Source organism: Carassius auratus, chromosome 37 (genome assembly GCF_003368295.1).
Source record: "Carassius auratus strain Wakin chromosome 37, ASM336829v1, whole genome shotgun sequence".
NCBI lineage: Eukaryota > Metazoa > Chordata > Actinopteri > Cypriniformes > Cyprinidae > Carassius > Carassius auratus.
This window is the reverse complement of record NC_039279.1, coordinates 4,991,074-5,008,626: the sequence shown is the minus strand read 5'-3', so window position 1 is coordinate 5,008,626 and position 17,553 is coordinate 4,991,074. Positions and strand designations below refer to the sequence as shown.

General features: G+C 35.8%; 1 protein-coding gene across 1 annotated transcript; it reads right to left on the bottom strand.

The window, feature by feature from the left end:
• Positions 1-12,439: 12,439 nt before the first annotated feature.
• On the bottom strand, positions 12,440-16,195 carry LOC113055950 (suppressor of cytokine signaling 3-like). Its single transcript, XM_026222345.1, has 2 exons — positions 15,990-16,195; positions 12,440-14,558 (listed from the first exon to the last, which is right to left on the bottom strand). The coding sequence occupies exon 2, from the start codon at positions 14,382-14,384 to the stop codon at positions 13,725-13,727; it is 660 nt and encodes a 219-aa protein (XP_026078130.1). The 5' UTR covers positions 14,385-14,558; positions 15,990-16,195; the 3' UTR covers positions 12,440-13,724.
• Positions 16,196-17,553: the final 1,358 nt, after the last annotated feature.

Sequence of the window (17,553 nt, the reverse complement as noted above, 5' to 3'; positions counted from 1 at the left end):
TTATTATTATTATATGGTTTATAACTTTTAATAGTTTTTTTATTATTATTATTATTTGGTGATGTATTTATTTTTGACAATGATAATAATATTAATAATTTAAGTATTAAAATACATTTTAATTGACTGTCAGTATTATTAAACATCAAGACAGCAATAAGACAAACAATGTTTTTGTTATTATCATTGCTAAAATAAACAAAATATAATTTTATTTTATATATTTTAATAAATAATGTGCAATAAATAGATTTTTCAATTATTGTATTATAATTATTATTATTATCGATGATGATTCTTTTAACGACTGAAGTGATTTATCATATTTTTATGATGTATTAATAAATTTAATTGACTGTATCAGTTCTGTTAAACATCTAGCTATAATTTTATTTAGAATAATAATAATCTTTTTTATTTATTTATTACATTTATTAAGTAGTGGAGAATATATTGGAGAAAGCACACCACAGGGCAGTTACTTTTGATTGTGCAACATAACTGTTTAACCAGCTGACCGTCTGTTGTCACTACAGAAGAAAATGGAGTGTTTGTGTAAGTGTGCCATGGGTCTCCTTGGGGCCCGGATTTCACCATATTTCTGGTAATTCAGACCAGTCCGATGTTTCTCGTTGCCAATGCATACACGCTCCCAAAAGTACACAGACAATTGCAGGATTTGCGGGATACTGTTTGTCCTAATGTGACACATCAGCATGAGGTTCACACAGTGCTTTTCATGCTTTGGAAAATTGGAGCAGTTTACAAGATCGAGTCATTCATGATAAGTCAAATCCCAGATGATCTCATCCTGACCTCCCACCCCACAGGGAAAGATCAAAAACAGTTGTTACCCCGTCAAATCAGTTCTGAAATCCCTGGGGAAAATGACCAGATGCAGAATACCAGGTAAAGTTAGAGATCAGTGTTTCCAAGAACACATGGCAAGAGTTTTATGTTGGTCTTATTGTGATTGAGTAGAGTAAAAGGAGGGGAAGGATGTGAAGCAAAATGAGATGACAGCCAAGTGGGGAAGACGATAATGATGGTAAACATTTAAAATAAGAGAGAGAGAGTTAATAATATAAAAGAAGTGTTCAACTTATTTCATGATTTTTTATTATTTATATATATTCTAAATGTTATTATTGTCTGACTTTATGTGGAAAACTGAGGGTGATAAGAAGTTTCTTAATCTTAAAGCTGCGGTAGGTAACTTTTGACGCTCTAGCGGTTAATAAACAGAACTGCTTGTGGAACAACATTGTAGCCGGAACTACTTCTCTCTGTTTATGTCTATGAAGAATCACAAAGGTACTGGGTTACTCCGCCGTGGTACCCCCCGAAGCAATCTAAAATAGCCTGAATATAAACACTTATTACAGGTGCACCCTAGTGATTCAGGACAAGCTAAAAACACGGTTTGGAAAATGGATGCATGGTGTACTCACTTATTATATAAATTTTTCTACATTTTGAACACAAACAAAGTTACGGACCGCACCTCTGATTGGTTGATTTCTTACCGGGAGCGGATTAATTTCTGCAAATGGCAATAGGACCACTGGGAGGAGCCAGAGGAGCTTGATTTTTTCACAGATTATCTGTCTCATATTCTACTGTCAGGACATAATGACAGGTTTAACAAATATGTAAAAAATATATTTTTACAAGAGTTACCATACTGCAGCTTTAAAGCTGAAATAAAAATTGCAAAAATATCTTAGACACTCTTTCTTTGCCAGACAATGACAACTCCATCTTTCTATATCCTGTGATTTTTGTATGATACTGCCTTTTTTTTTGTTAAGTTTGGTGTTTTCTGCATCTTTAGAGTACGCTGACAAAAATGCGTTCTTGGAGGCTTTCTATTTTTTGTGGCTGTGGTATTTTCAGAATATTTTCAGGAAGGAAGAAATATTGTATAATGGCTGTTCCGTTTGCGTCAGTGTTGCAGACAGCGCACTAGCAATCTCTTTTCCAGGGGTGGCACACAAGAGGAACAGAAATTGGGAAACTGCGGAGAGGATGCACACTTCCTTGATCCATTTACAGTGATGTTGATTTCATGAAAAGTTTCAACAGAAGTGGTTTCTCTCTGGCATGTCTTTCACTAATGTATTATTTAAATATAGTCACAATTCAAAGGTGCTCAAAGAATCTGTCACACCCAGGTTAGTTTCTGGTAAGTAAGACATTCATGTTTGAGGGAAATAACATGCTTGCATACCCTATAATTAGACGGATGCATCAGAAACATGCCGTGACTGCTCATTAATGCATTTCAGAAGACTACTAATGTCTAATGCATCTTTGAAAGGTCAGACTGTGTGCAAGTAGTTCATTGAGGCTTTAGGTCGGTTTTATACTGCTTGCTAAAGTACAGTAAAGTTTCAGCCTATTTGCACAGTGCAAAGAATTTTGCAGAAAGTACTGTAGAAATTGCCAGTAAACCAATGTATCACTATCTTTTGCTTTAATAGGCTTTTATGAACCAACATAACAATGGTGAATTTATCTTCGATTGTGTGAAAAAGGTGGGAGTGGGGGTGCCAGAATAATTCTGTAAAAGAAAATGAATTTTTTAAAATGAAAAAAAAAAAAAAAAGAACTGTCCAAATAATATAAAAGGTACACTGTGTCATACACACAAATACAAAAACACCATCATGGTAACACACATGACACTAAAATAATGTAATAAACATGAATTTAACAACATTAGTTGTAGCATAAAACCATAAAAAGTATTAAAAACCAGCAAAGTAATAAAAAACACAATTATGCACAATTAGTACCATTAAATGTGAGTTGCCACATGGGTAATTCTGGGAATGTAAGTTCATGGAGTTTCTTTTACAAACTTTAACAGCATTTTACTGTAAAATGACATGTTACAATTGTTGAGGTTAGATCTAGTGAGGAAACTTACTGTTAACCACTTACTGTTAACACATTTTTACAGTGTTTTACACTGTAAACAAATTTAAAATGTTTCCAGTACCATAAAGGTTAATTCATTCTGAACAGTATTTAATTTTCATTGTTAAGAGTTGTATGTATGGAATTGCTTGCACATGTAGGTGAGAGGTCGGCTTTATGTTTTCACCATTAGACATCTGACAGAACAAATACATGTAATGATTTGACTCAATCCATTAATGGGTCAGTGAATCAGTTGTGTATGATGACTGAAACAGATTAGTTATATTATTCTAAAATACCAACATGTCCATTTTTGTTCTCATTTAAGTTACTTACCTTTAGTGTCCCACACATCTGCAAAAGCTGAAGAAACCTGACGCTTTCTGTGTTTGCTTTCGCAGATACGATTGTTATTAAATGTGTTGCATGTTATAATTATTTAAAATTGCCTCAGTAATAAAATAATACTAACATTATTTAATTTATTTTGTAAGTTCGAGCTATAATTATTCAGACTGTGAATTAAATTGAATCAAATTGAATGATATTTTATATTTTCCCCACCTTATTTAACATGACAAAATGTGTGTGAAAATTTGAGCACAAATGCGTGTGGATTTTTATTATTATTTTATTATACATGCCATTGAAGAATGAATTGTTTGTTCACACTGGATACAAGATGACAGATGAGCCCTACTCAACAATAATTGAAATTAACAGGTGCTTAGTCATATTAACACAAATAATGAGTCAATCTTTTGAAACACCCTTGACATCAAGGCTGAAAATTGGAGACACAATTAAACAGTTCACTTCAGTTGTCTACTATGCTTTATGAAGTTGATGGTAGATTAATGACTTGCTGAAATGGCCCAAACATAGTGCGATCCCTTATTCCAATTCTGCTTAAAGGAATTCATGTCTATCCAGTCATGTGATTTTTATTTTTTCCCTTTTGAAACATAAGTAAACTATTTGTGGAATGATTTTAACCGTTCATGTCAAAGCTACATAACAATAGTCCATGTGACTGTAAAGCATTCAGATGACTTCAAACACTAATAGTGCATTAAATAGTGCATGAATCATAAGAAATGCTACGTTTAATACTATGTTGTGTGATCTGACAGCCAATGGTCAATTTGTTATTTTGTGTTTACACAGAAATAAACATTGTATGGGTTCGGAAGGACGTGAGAATAAGTAAATAATGACAATAAATGAATGAACAATGACAATATATGAAGAACAGGTTCGTCAGGAACCAGTGCAGCTTTCATAAACACACATAATTGTTTGTGTATTAGCCTATGTTGATAAATGGACTTAACTACTCACCTGTAGGATTAGGGTATAAGTATTACACATATATTCTGAAATTTAGTGATTCTTATTAATCACGGTTTATAAGAAAATGTGCGCATGTAGAACTTTTAGGCTAAATGTTTTATTACCTTGAGAGGGAGTTATTTTTGAACGATAAATAAGCTGAAATTACACTATCAGCAAATGGAGCTCACGGACACATTGTGATCTCATTTTCAGGAAATGTGAGGATTTCGAACAGAGGTTGAAACCAAGTTTTTCTTTAAAACTCTAAATGTGGGCTGTGGTCACTGTTATAGGAATGTCTTTGGTAAAGAGAGAAGAGAAACACCATATCAGATATCAGTTCAAATCGAAAAGAGCTGCGCCGCCCTTGGAAAGGCGCTGCGTGTGTTCCAGTAAGCTGACAGTCCATCACCGCAGGTCAGAAGGTGAGACGGAAGTGAAAACACTGCAGGGCAAACAGCCAAGTGATCTGACTGGCTCTGAAAAGCTTTATTTCTCATACTTTTCTTTCTTACATTTCTCTCCCCACTCGAATGAGCGTTAATAGTCCTCTCAGCGATTTTCAACGCACGGGTGAGATTTCTTCCAGTCAAAATACGCCTACATGTAACCTGTTCTCTGTGCGAAAAAACACTTCAGGCAGTTGCGTGTGGGTCTGCGCAGCAGTTTATTTAAGTTGGAGGAATGTGTAGCAAACCTTCAGGTGTTACCTTCTCTCTGTCCAACACAGCAGACAGGAAACCTCTCTCATCTCTCTGGTTTCCTGTGCTTAGATCTTACAAAAGCTCTGCAGACTCTCTCTCTCTCTGTTTTTTACATTGTCTGTATCATTTTGGTTGCTTGGCTTTGTTTGAACTTCATGGCTGGACCTTTTTTATTGTTCATGTTTACAATTCAAAACTCACGTTGTCAGTAACACAGGTTAGCTGTTCACCTTGTCAACACAGAATTCATTTTTTTTTTATATCATCACATCCTTTCAGCTCTGTTGTCCACTTAAGATAGACATTTCAAATCAAATGCGTCAGTGGAGGGAAATAGGAGAGATCCTTCCCGATCACTTTTGTGCTCTATAACAGTCAGCTGTAATCTGAGTACGGTGTGGAATTTAGGGATGTCTGATCAAGAGATGTTGAACGTGAGAAAGTTGTCTGTTCTATTGTTTAGGGGGCGATATGTGCTTCCTGTCTTGAGATCAGCTGGCACAAAGTCATTGTATCTTTCTCAAACCTTCAGACAGGGTCAAACATAAATTCAGTGACTTATTCAGCTCTTATTTCTGACATAAAATCTCAAACTTTTGAAATCTATGAAAGGAGAACTCACTGTTCCAGGTAGCGCAGGTTTCAGGTTTACGCTCCCTTGCCAACAGTCTTCTAAAGTTACAGTATACAATGGCCGAATGTTAGAAGCCACTTTAAAAATTTGTGATTCACAACACAACTAAAACATTTTTTTTAAGTAAGCAGCTTAAAAAGAGAGACAGAGAAATAATCATAATTTAAGCTGAAGTAGAAATATTTCGGATTCTTTGTACTGTAGTTCATTATTGGGAATTTGCCAACTAAACATAATTTTTAAAGATTAAGTTTAAAGCTGAAGCTTAGCCAACCATAAATGCTTCACACCTGCTTTGAAATAGTATTTTACATTATTGATTGATTGATTGATTGACTGATTGATTTAAAGCTGACTATACATACTTCGTACATTGCCTATCAATTATTTTATTGTTTTTATTTATAAAATTGTTATGATACTTGTATATAAATGTTATCTCAATTTTTCTAAAAATATATATTTATATAAATCCAGCCATACATTTTATTTTTCAGAGTTTTAAGAATGCATTTTCTATTATTTGTTTTAAATTTAAAATGTATAAAATTATAAATTATAAAAAATTCTTTATTTGTATTTATACATTATTTATTTAAAGCTGGCCTTACGTATTTTGTAAATCTCATAAAATATAGAAATTCATAAATTAGTTAAATTTTACAAAATTTGTCTATATAAAAGTAGCCATAAACATTTCTTACTAGCCTTGCAAAATGTATTTAGTATTGTTTCCTAAAAATGCATTCATTATATATTCCTTATATATATATATATATATATATATATATATATATATATATATATATATATATATATATATATACACATATATATATATATATATATATATATATATATATATATATATATATATATATATTATATATATTTTATGACACTTGAAAATTATTTTTTTATAGTATTACTTTTATCATTTCTATTTTTACATCATTCTTATTTAAAAATTTTATAGCATATATATGTATATAAAGCTCGCCTTGAAAAAAATATTGTGTGTTTTATTTAAAAATCCACACACAGCATGATTCCAGAAGAATGTGCATGTTGTTACAGATTTTGTCGTCTTGTGTGTCTTTATAAACTACACTATATGGTCAATCAAAAATGCACTAATATTGCACAAAAATAGATAATTATGTTAGTGCATTTTAAATGTGCATGTTTCATGTGTAAGTGTAGAGTTCAACAACCAAAACTGTGCAGACACTGACCCAAACAAAGCGAAAATTGAAGGGATGGAGAAGGAGAGGGTGCAGAAAAAAGCAAGTAGCTAGGAGGGGGAAATGAGTTCTTACAGTAAAGGAACGTGTGAGTTTGTGCATGAGCTCCCGCTCTGCACCTCCCCTTCCTGTCTAAATGTGTCCTCTCTCACACACACACACTGCAAGAGCAGTAAAGAGTCAACTCAATTAAAGAGCCTCTTTCCTGGAAACTGGGCTCTGATGGCACAGGGAGGTATGAAGGGAATGGGAGCCATGTGTGTTAGATGGGGAGGGGGATAGTTGGACTTTATTTCTTTGCAAGTGTGTGTGCATGTGTGCATACACGGGAAGCTGAAGGCGGCATGAAGAGCAAGAGAAGAACAGATGGAAATGAGGACAGGGAAGGAGCTAGAATGACAAAATGAAATCCCGACATTACAGCCCTACTGTCAGTTTGAAATCAGGACAGAGGGAATCTCTGCCCTTTCTCTTGCTCCCTGCACAGCGGCCCCTCCTCTTCCTCTCTCTCTTTCTTTCAGACTTACTCAAGTAATCCCTCAAACCATTAGCTGTTTGACCACAGAGTCCCTGTTGTAAATCTGTCCCACGAGGCCTCTTTTCATCCCAGCTTGCATTCTGTGACCCCTGTCCCACAGGGGACACCGGTCCAACCAGCAGTCCTTGCACAAAGCAGACTGTCCACGTGAAAGACACCTAATCAGGTTCAGTGTCTTCTCTCAGGCGGGTTTAGGAAATCAGTGTGTCTTTAATATACTGCATGTTTGCACTAGACACATTATTGTTTTTCTTTCAACTTCTTTTTCTAGCGAATGGCATCACACTGCAAAAAAAAAAAAAATATAATAATATAAAAAAAAATAAAAAGTAAAAAAAAAATATATATATATATATATATATATATATAAAAGATCTGCTTCCAAAAGTTAATATAAGAATTATGGGGGGGGGGGGGCAAAGAAATATATATATATATATATATATATATATATATATATATATATATATATATATATATATATGATTATTTAGATATATAAAACACATTTTTAATAACAAAAAATAATTTTAAGGCTGGTAAAAAAAAATTATAAAACATAATACATATGTTACTGTAAAATAACAAATAGGCAATCCCATCTTGAATTGATATTATCAGCTTGATATGAATACAATTTCCAGATCTAGGCCGCCAACTCCCTTTCAAGTGAAGAATCTCAGCAGCTGTTTATGAGCACTATTCTTTTATAGCTCACCTTTAAGCTGTAAGCTTTTAAAAAGTCACTGTGTACACTAAAGTCTCTAGGCTCACGGCATCCCTGGACATTGTTTTAATGATTCATAAAAGATGAAACACTCTCTGGCCAACTGGGATTTCGATATGGAGATTATGATCATCATTTTTTGGTAATATTACAGTATTGTATATTAGCACCATATATTGTGTGCTTTTGGGATATGATAGAGTGCTTGGACCCCTAAACAGTGAGCATGATGTCAGACAAGGTGAGGATTGGTTTTAATATTCGTTTTATATATATATATATATATATATATATATATATATATATATATATATATATAATTTTTTTTTTTTCTGGTCTATTCAGACCATCCAACATAAATTGAGAAATCCCATACAATATATATATATATATATATATATGTTTTTAAATCTTTCCTATTTTGGTATTCAAAAGATTTTAAACCAAACACAAGAAGTCGTGAAAGAGGACTAAATTTGCAGCACTGTTTTCATACACATAAAGAGTCACTTGAGCGCTTGAACGGACAAACAAAATTACCTCAAAAGAGCATTTTGGGTAGTATCCTCATAAGCAAAGACTTCACTGAGAAAAAATATAATTTTTATAACAATAATATAAACTGTTGGGAGAAAATCTGCAGAAAATGCATGCCAGATCCAGGCTTTTGATCTTTATGTAACTTTATTATTATTATTATTATTATTATTATTATTAAATTACAAAATGTCATGAGTCAAAAACAAGAAAAACAATATCTCTTTATTTCTTTTCATTCAAAATGTTAATAATAAGAATGATAATCCATTGCATATTAAAATAGAATATTATAACTGGAATGAAAATTGACTATTATGTAACATTCAGTTGTCTTTTTGTTTTTTCTTGCTGAAGGTAGCCAATGACTGAAAAGTAGTTTGTCCAACAGTGTGCAAGAAGGTGGAATCTACAGAGAGCAGCCAAAGCAATATAAACGCATATATAATATGAAAAAAAAAAGATAAAATCCAGACATTTTAAGCTATTTAGAAATCCCAGGCAGGACATGTCTGGAAAATCTGGTCTACCTAACAATAGTTAGGAAAATGCATAAATCATATCACCGATAGACCAGCACTGATCTTGAATTGACTTCTCCAGCGATTAGAAAGAGAACATTCTTGATCACTTGTTTTATATGATATAATCACAATATAGAGAACAGGTGGTTTTCACAACTACTAACAGGACCAGTGTGAAGTTAATCGATTAGTCACTGGCTTGATTCAACGGCAGTAAACCTCTTTGCGACAAAGAACATCTGTACATGTCATAAGCCCTTAATAGTGCACCGATCACAGTCATGATGGTAATGAAATGCACTCATAGTTTCTCAAGGTTAGATTATAAAGTTGCAAAGTTTTTGCATCAAAAAAAGCATACGCTCTTCTGTGTCACTCGTGCAGCACGGTTGCGCTGTTTTCGTTCAAATTAAAGCGAAAATACACATAGAAAACATATCCTTGCGTCGCAGCTGACCGGAAGGGTGTATGCAGTTTGCATTCAGCAGAGACAAATTGTTGAATAAAGTTCTTTGCATACAAAAATATCTGGTCGCTTCATAACATTACGGTTGTACCACTGATTGCAGATGGACTATTCTAACTTTCTGGACCTTGACATTGTTATTTATTTGGCATTCAATGGGACAGTCACAATCCTCTCAGTTTTAATACAAAATCATCCAAATTATGTTCCGAAGACGAACAAAGATTTTACAGATTTGGAACGACATGGGGGTAAGTGATAAATGACAAAAATTTTATTTTGGGGTGGAGTAACCTTTTAACATAATGTTTTCATTCTGTATGATTATAGGCAGACTTGATTACAGACTTTACAAAGATGTTGTGAGTTTCACAAAAAGGAGTGGATCTATGCTCACACACACAAAGGCCTATACGAACTCACGCACACATTTGCAGAGTCTTCCCTAGACTCCTGCAGCGGGTCAGGATGTATAAAAAATCGGCCTCGCATTCCTTTCCTGTTGAGTCAACCACAATATAGGACTGACACAGGAGAGGACTGGACTGTTTCCCAGCATGCACAACCCCTCTGGAGTCCCATTACTTTCAGTCATTTAGTCAGATGCAAACACAAACATACACATATTATGTCCATGATGCCCGGTCTACCATGCGGTTCATAACTTATCTGATTATCTGAGTATCAACATGGCCAGGCTTATCCTAAAATTTGCAAAATTCAGGGCAAAAACATAAGCATATCTAGACAATCGGCAGGCGGCTCAACAGAGTATTGCTTCCCCAGGTTTACAGTAACCGAATCAGAAGTGAGCAGATTTACTGTAATGCCTCAAATGGAGGCGATACTGACAGCAGTAAAACATAAACATCCTGTAGAGACATGCTGCAACTGTGTCTTATGTGCAGACACGTCCATGTATATTCAGAAATGCTGTGGAGAGGGCATGCGTAATGCTCAGTGTGAATTATGTGTAAAACATTTCAAAACGGTTGTTTTGGGAAGAGGGTGGTCAGGAACTTTCTGAAACCGAGGGCTTTGTGTTTTTGACGGGCGTGGGCCTTGACCAAATGGGGCATGGACTCAATGACTGCTGCTTTGTTTTGAAAACACAAGAGAGGGATGAAAAGAAGAAGATAGGCCCAAAAGAGTGTAAAGAAGAGGCGGAGACTTCCCAAATACCGTAAAAAGAACAGAGCGGGAGATACCACTTGGAGTTGTGAGAAGAGACTGTTCAGTGGTTCCCCATGCATGTATATAAATATTAACATATTTCTCAGAATCTAAACAAGAGTAAATCTCGAGTCGTGGGTATTACCTTACTCTGGCCCTTTTGGGAAAACACACACACCTCATTGCTTATGCTTGGCTGTCTGGTATGAATGTGAATGGAATTTACCCATAATGCTGAAGCAAGAACTGGTGAAGATAAATGTGCACATATTTCATTGTGAAAAATGCTTCAGTGTTCTTCGTGCCCATAGCCTACAATTAAATTCAATGGGGTCCAATGTTGTTTTGTCTTTTGCAGAAGAAAGTCACAGGTTTTGGAATGACTTGATGGTGATGTAAATATTTCTTTTTTGATAAGTCATCTGAGGATGCTTATAAATATGCCTTTATTTTCCGTTCTGCTATAGGAACTCATGTTATTTGAATTTTCATGTGTAACTATGCAAATCAAAAATTAAGGAAGCTGAAGATACTGATCAGTGAAAACTTACCAGGATCTGCTTTAATACCAGTTTATGTAGTCTGGATGCAATTACTTGAATTAGCTTTTATTTTAATAGCTCATCAAAATATTAGAAATTCAGTGATATAACCACAACGTTTCATATAAGCATTACTGATTTAAAAAAGACTTTGATTATGTAATAAAAATTAGGTTATCTCTCAATTGCACATGCACTTTCCTACTTCTATGATTAAAAGTCTGCACTGTAAGTCAGAAATCTTATCGTGTCAAGCTCTATTGGCTTTTCTCAGGAAGTTTATCAAGGCCTATTGATTTTTTTTTTTTTACTTTGGCATTTAATGGTTTGTGAGTTACAACTTTTACTATGTGTTAATTACCCTCTAATATGAGGACGAAGATCTGATAAAAGCCCTTAGTTAAATGGAGAGAAAATTAATTAAGAGAGCGGTTAATCATTTAAATAACTGGATGCGTACAAGCAATGCTCAATCTGTAAAAAATAATAATAATAATTGTATATATATATATATATATATATATATATATATATATATATATATATATATATATATATATATATATATATATATATATATATATATATATATATATATATATATATATATATATTGTATTGTATTGTAACTTTAAATAGAGTTGCAATATTAATTCAAATGACTGGTACTAGAAGAGATAAAAAAATGTAAATATGAGTGATGAAAAGCTGTGCTGTGTCCATTTTACGCCCTTATTTTTTTCTATGAGGAATGAAGAGTGACCAGGATTAATCCATAGAGACCATTAAAAACACTCCGGAGAAAAAGAGAGAGGCAGATGTTTTAACTTTGAACAAAAGAGAAAGCACTGAGTGACATCCTGTACACACACCTCAAGGTAAGCCTCAGACCTGTTTTTCTGAAAACAAGAGCAGTTGTGGTATATTTGTGTGTGTGTGTGTGTGTGTGTGTGTGTGCATGACTGGAGGAAAATATTTTCTGCAGCAAACGCCACATTAAAAATCATGCATATTGAAATTACATGCACCCCGAGGCCAGCCAGAATAACCATTGTTTTATACACAGAAAAATGCGAGGCACATAACTGGGTCCATTTTGTAAAAATAGTGCTCTTTAATATAAATTATGGAAATATCTTATAAATATAAATATGTGCAAAGATTCTTGCTGCATTTTCTATGTTAATGCCTTAGTTTTCTGATCTTCAAGCTTGCACTGCGGTCATCAGACCAGACCTTAAGATGAGACATCTTTATAAAAGACAGAGTAAAAAAACATGCTGTCCTGTTGGTGGCCACACATGTAAACACCTTGATTTTACAAAATATGAATACAAAAAAAATGAGAGAGAGAGAGAGCGAGAGAGAGAAACAATCTACAAGTGGAACCACAAGCCCTTCCATAGACTCATAATACATTCAGTGAACAGCAGACGTCAAGTCCTGCTAGTGAAACAAACACTGTGTGTCGTTGTTATTGAATGAGAATTTTGAAGCACACAAAGTACAAATGCTTCTCCGTGTGATCAGAGAAGCATGGTCCTTCATGTCTAAGACCACAGTAAATCAGTTACTAAAGATTTTTCATACTGTGCTTGTACTTGCTTCACAGTATATGAATCACAATTCATATATATACACTCATATCGTCAACAATGTTCAACCTGCCTTTTCCTAGCACAAATGAAACCACTGTTTGCTTTGGCTCCTGTCATGAACAAAGTAACAACAGTCCACTAAGGGGCCGTCTTCTCCAGAGAGGGCTAAGGGAGGTCAAAGGCCTGAAGTAACAGGCCTCTCGTCTGATCAATACGTTCACTCTAGTCCTTTTTCTTGACCCCACACACAGTCACCATAGCAGACAGTGTTGGTCGTGAACGGTAAGTAGCCACCCCGTTTGCGCCCCCACGCCCACTTATGAGGCAATTACACTTGGCAAGAAGCAGTGGAAATGTGTATGTCATTGCAAACACCCAGCTCTCGCTCCTTCCTTCCAAGAGAAAGTCAAAAAATGTTGAGCTGGAGAAAACAGACTTGAGAGAGTGTCTCCCGATCAATGAAGAATGGCTGGACCGTAGCCACAGCAGCACACTTAACTCCTGTACTGATCAACTATCTCTTGTGTTTATCTTCAGCAGTCCGACTGGCCGCTGGAACGCGGAAGTCCATTCGTGTCAACAGCTGCTGAGATGTCAGATGCACTTGAGTTGGAGTACGTATCTCGTGCTGTCCTTCAAAAGTCAACAATCCAGAAGTCGAAGGCACGGCTGGCCTGCAATACAGACGGATGCCAACGTGAGGAGCGATAAACTCCAGTCAAGCGCCTTATTCTTCTACCCATGTGGCTCTTCTCATCTGAAACCCCTCAAGAATAGCTAGATAGGAGCGTCATACTCCTGGAGGAACTCTTGGAGTGTATGAGGCAGTTGGTCCCGTTTGGTGGACACATCTATATGACCGTTTAAAGTCTTTCGACATAGGTGCTGCAGACTGGACATGCTAGAGGCCAGCGGACGCAGTAGCTCCAAAGGGATCTTCTCGCCACCAGAGAAGATGTAGTAAGCACTTCCGTCTGTGCTCCTTCCACTTTCTCCATCCTCTCGGGCTTTTGAAGAGGTCCCCGTCCCAGAGGATGGCATGTAATGATGAATGAGTTTGAGGACGCAATCGAAGCGCGGCACCGCCTGCTCGCTCTGAGGGTCGGTCTGCAGGAAGAAGGAGACGGAGTCACATTGGATGCGCAGGTTTTTGGTGCCCGTGGTCGTTTTCACGCTGAGTGTGAAGAAGTGGTGGTGGTCCGAGCTGTCACGCACCAAGAAGGTGCCTGGGGGTTCGGTGCTCAGCAGTGCGCTGGCCTCTTTCCCGCCCACGGTGTTCCAGTAGAAGCCGCTTTCTTGAAGTTTGCGCACAGCTGCAATCACCATCTGATACTGCGCCCGAGAACTGAAGGTCTTGTACCGGTGGGGGGGCAGGCGCGCGCCGCCTTCAAAGGGGCTACTGCTCATCGCGCTGTCAAACCTACTGTGTGTTACCATGGCGCTCTGCCCACCCCCTGTACCACCCGGCAACCACTGGTGCTGGGGGTCCAGGGCCGAAGGGCCGTCCCAGCCAGGGTGCTGATGCACTGGAGAGCACCAACACAACGTCCCGAGCTCTGGCACCTCTTCCACATCCAGATGAAATGACGCCTCGGTGGGTATAGAAGGCAGCTGAAGGAAAACCAAATGGAAAATGTCAGCATCAATCAAACAGTGAGAACAACAGAAGCCAGTGCCAGCAGACTTACATCTGCTATGACATCACTTTTATAAGGGCCATTCATAGTTCTAATAACTCGATTGGTTGTTTCTCACAGGTGTTTCTCAGCATTAAAGCCCAACCCTCCCGCTCACATGTATGCATTTCAGTGATGTAATCGTCCCATTTGGAGATAAACTATGGATGTTTTAACTTCTTTAATTAGTGTCTTGTTTTTTAACTAGTACTTATTTTTTTAAGTAATTCAGTAGTAGTGATTTATCTCGTCGTTGTGCTTTATGAACCTTATGTATAAACTTAACCATTAGATGCTAGTACTTATTCCAATAGCGACTAATATATATTCAATCATTACGTCCTACTTTTCTACTAGTCACTATCCCAATACCAATCCCAATCTGGTAACAAATTGATATTTTTTTGTTACTGAATAATGCATCTGTGTTTTAAATCAGCTATTCATATTTGACTAGTATTAACACCAATGTTGAAGGCACCTTTTCCAGTTTTACTGATACTTTTGCTGCTAGTCAACCTCCCAATACTCCTGATAACAAGTTACTATTTTTGTTAATGATTTACATGGGAATCTGTAGTTTTGATAAACTACTTGCCATTCACTAGTGTGTATGGCATCGCTGCTGGAACTGTTCCAGTTTTACTAATACTATTGTAACTAGACATTATGACAATACTACAAGTAAGTGAATTCTAAAGGGATCTGTGGTTTAAATATCTTAATTTCATAACTTCCCACTAGTATGTATCTTACTCTTTGTTACTGTTCCATATTCTGCTTCTACTAGACTAGTGGTACTAGTTAAGCAAGTAATCCAATAAATATTAGTTTTACAAGTCACTATTAGATGAGCAATAGAGAAAGATGCCAGAAGCGTTAAAACGGCGTGCAGTGGATAAATTAACTAGTTGCTAATCGAAGCTTTATTTTTAGGAAATGCTCGACCATGTAAACCCGATATTGACTTCGATCGCTCTTTCGGGCTATTAGAAAACAGGTTATGAATGAGGTCCTCCGGTTCGTTGTGAATAACCTAATTTCTCATTCATGACACACGGTCTCTGTCTCGTATTACTCTGTAAATGCCCCTTCAGTCTCTTATCCTAACTGGAATAGAAATTCAAGTTATTCGGGTTACACTGAGGTCGTTTAGTCACATACATCACTAAAGCAGACTTATTTAAGCTATGTGTTAGCTCGAGTTACAAAGCTCAACGACATAGTTTATTAAAATATGGATACCATGTAGAACAGCACATACCGAGGCATGCATAACAGTCCGATATAATAATATATGCATGCATTTAAAATAGATTCTTAATAACTCCATTGCATTAGAACAAAGCGCAAAGCGTCGTTTTACCTTCAAATCGTTATCCGACTCAATCTTGGGAGTTTTCTTAAAACATAGCTCCTTTTGTGACTCCCATATAAGAGCTTATGCAAAATAGACCTTCTTCTTTTAAAAGGATGAAGATCAGTTTCATGTCAGTTTTGTTAACAGTTGATCAGAGATCAGCTGTGTGAAAGTCTATTAGAGGTAGTGGAGGTTCGTGCCATCGAGCTGAAGTACTGACTGATATTTCTAAAAAGCTCCACCCCTTGTGTTCCAGTAAAGCAACCACACACTCATACACACGCACGTGGCGGATTGCCAATAAATAATCAGCGTGACCCTTTTTTACGGGATGTCTCCCCCCTCCCTTCCCTGTTCACACAAGGTGAAACGTTGCATTGCCCTTGCGGATATAAAAGCGGTCGGTGTGTTATGACTGATGATATCTGACCACACACATGTTGCATATTATTATGTTTTATTGTTGTATTTTACTTATTCATTTATTGCGTTTGCAGAGTCCCGTATTATAACGTCGTTTACGGCCAGATGCATAATTGAACGTTTTACAAAAAAAAAAAAAAAAATCACGAAAATATGATTTCACGAAAAACTGGGACTTATGTTACATAAGGTTATTCGAAATAGAATGCAAGTCTATACTATAAAGTTAAGTATACATTTTTCTATGTAGTAGTATAGTATAGTATAGTATAGTATAGTAAAGATCAGTATAGTATAGTATAGTAAAGATCAGTATAGTATAGTATAGTATAGCATAGTATAGCAGTATGCACAAGGCTGACTCGACTCAAACACACTGTGCTGTGTTTGTTTCATACGCCATCTATAGGATGACAGCAGTAGACCACCTTCCAAAAGACCCCAATAAAACATCGGGGATATTCTTGCAATAATAGATTCACTGATCAGAGCCTTTGAATATTTATGGAGCACGTGAATCCATAATTTATTGTATATGTCGTATAATGATTAAAATCACACAGTCACTGTGCAGAGTACAAGTAGAGAGCCATTTCTAATCTAATCTAATCTAATCTAATCTAATCTAATCTAATCTAATCTAAATGAATCTATAGCTATAGCATCTAACCATAAATGCTTATAATTTATTGAAATATGATTTAATAGTTTAATTTATTATGATTCAAATAAGGATGCAGATCAGAATTTTAACTGGAGGTTTGAAAAGAAATAGCTTCAAATGTATGCTAAAATTACTCACATGTGATATATTTAATTATATTTTCTCTCCTCTTATGCATTTAGTTCCACATTATAACCGCATACACTGTTGAAATAAGACAATATACAGATAATTTAATAAATTAAAAAAAGAATGTTTCAATGCAAATTTTAGGAAACACTGAATGTGTGTGTGCGGGGGGGGGGCATTCATGTATGTACTCTAGCAGAAATTGTATTGTGTTATGATATCTTGTGTAAGGCTTTTATAAATATCTTCAAATTGGAGAGGTCAGTTCAAATGTAAATAGGGAAGGTGCAGTGCACGATAAATAATTTATGGCATTGTTAAGCATCGATAAAAACGTATAGAAAGATGAGAAAC

What these genes read in the sequence shown, in the direction of transcription:
- LOC113055950 (XM_026222345.1), bottom strand. Translation starts at nt 14,384, where the DNA reads ATGGTAACACACAGTAGGTTTGACAGCGCGATGAGCAGTAGCCCCTTT.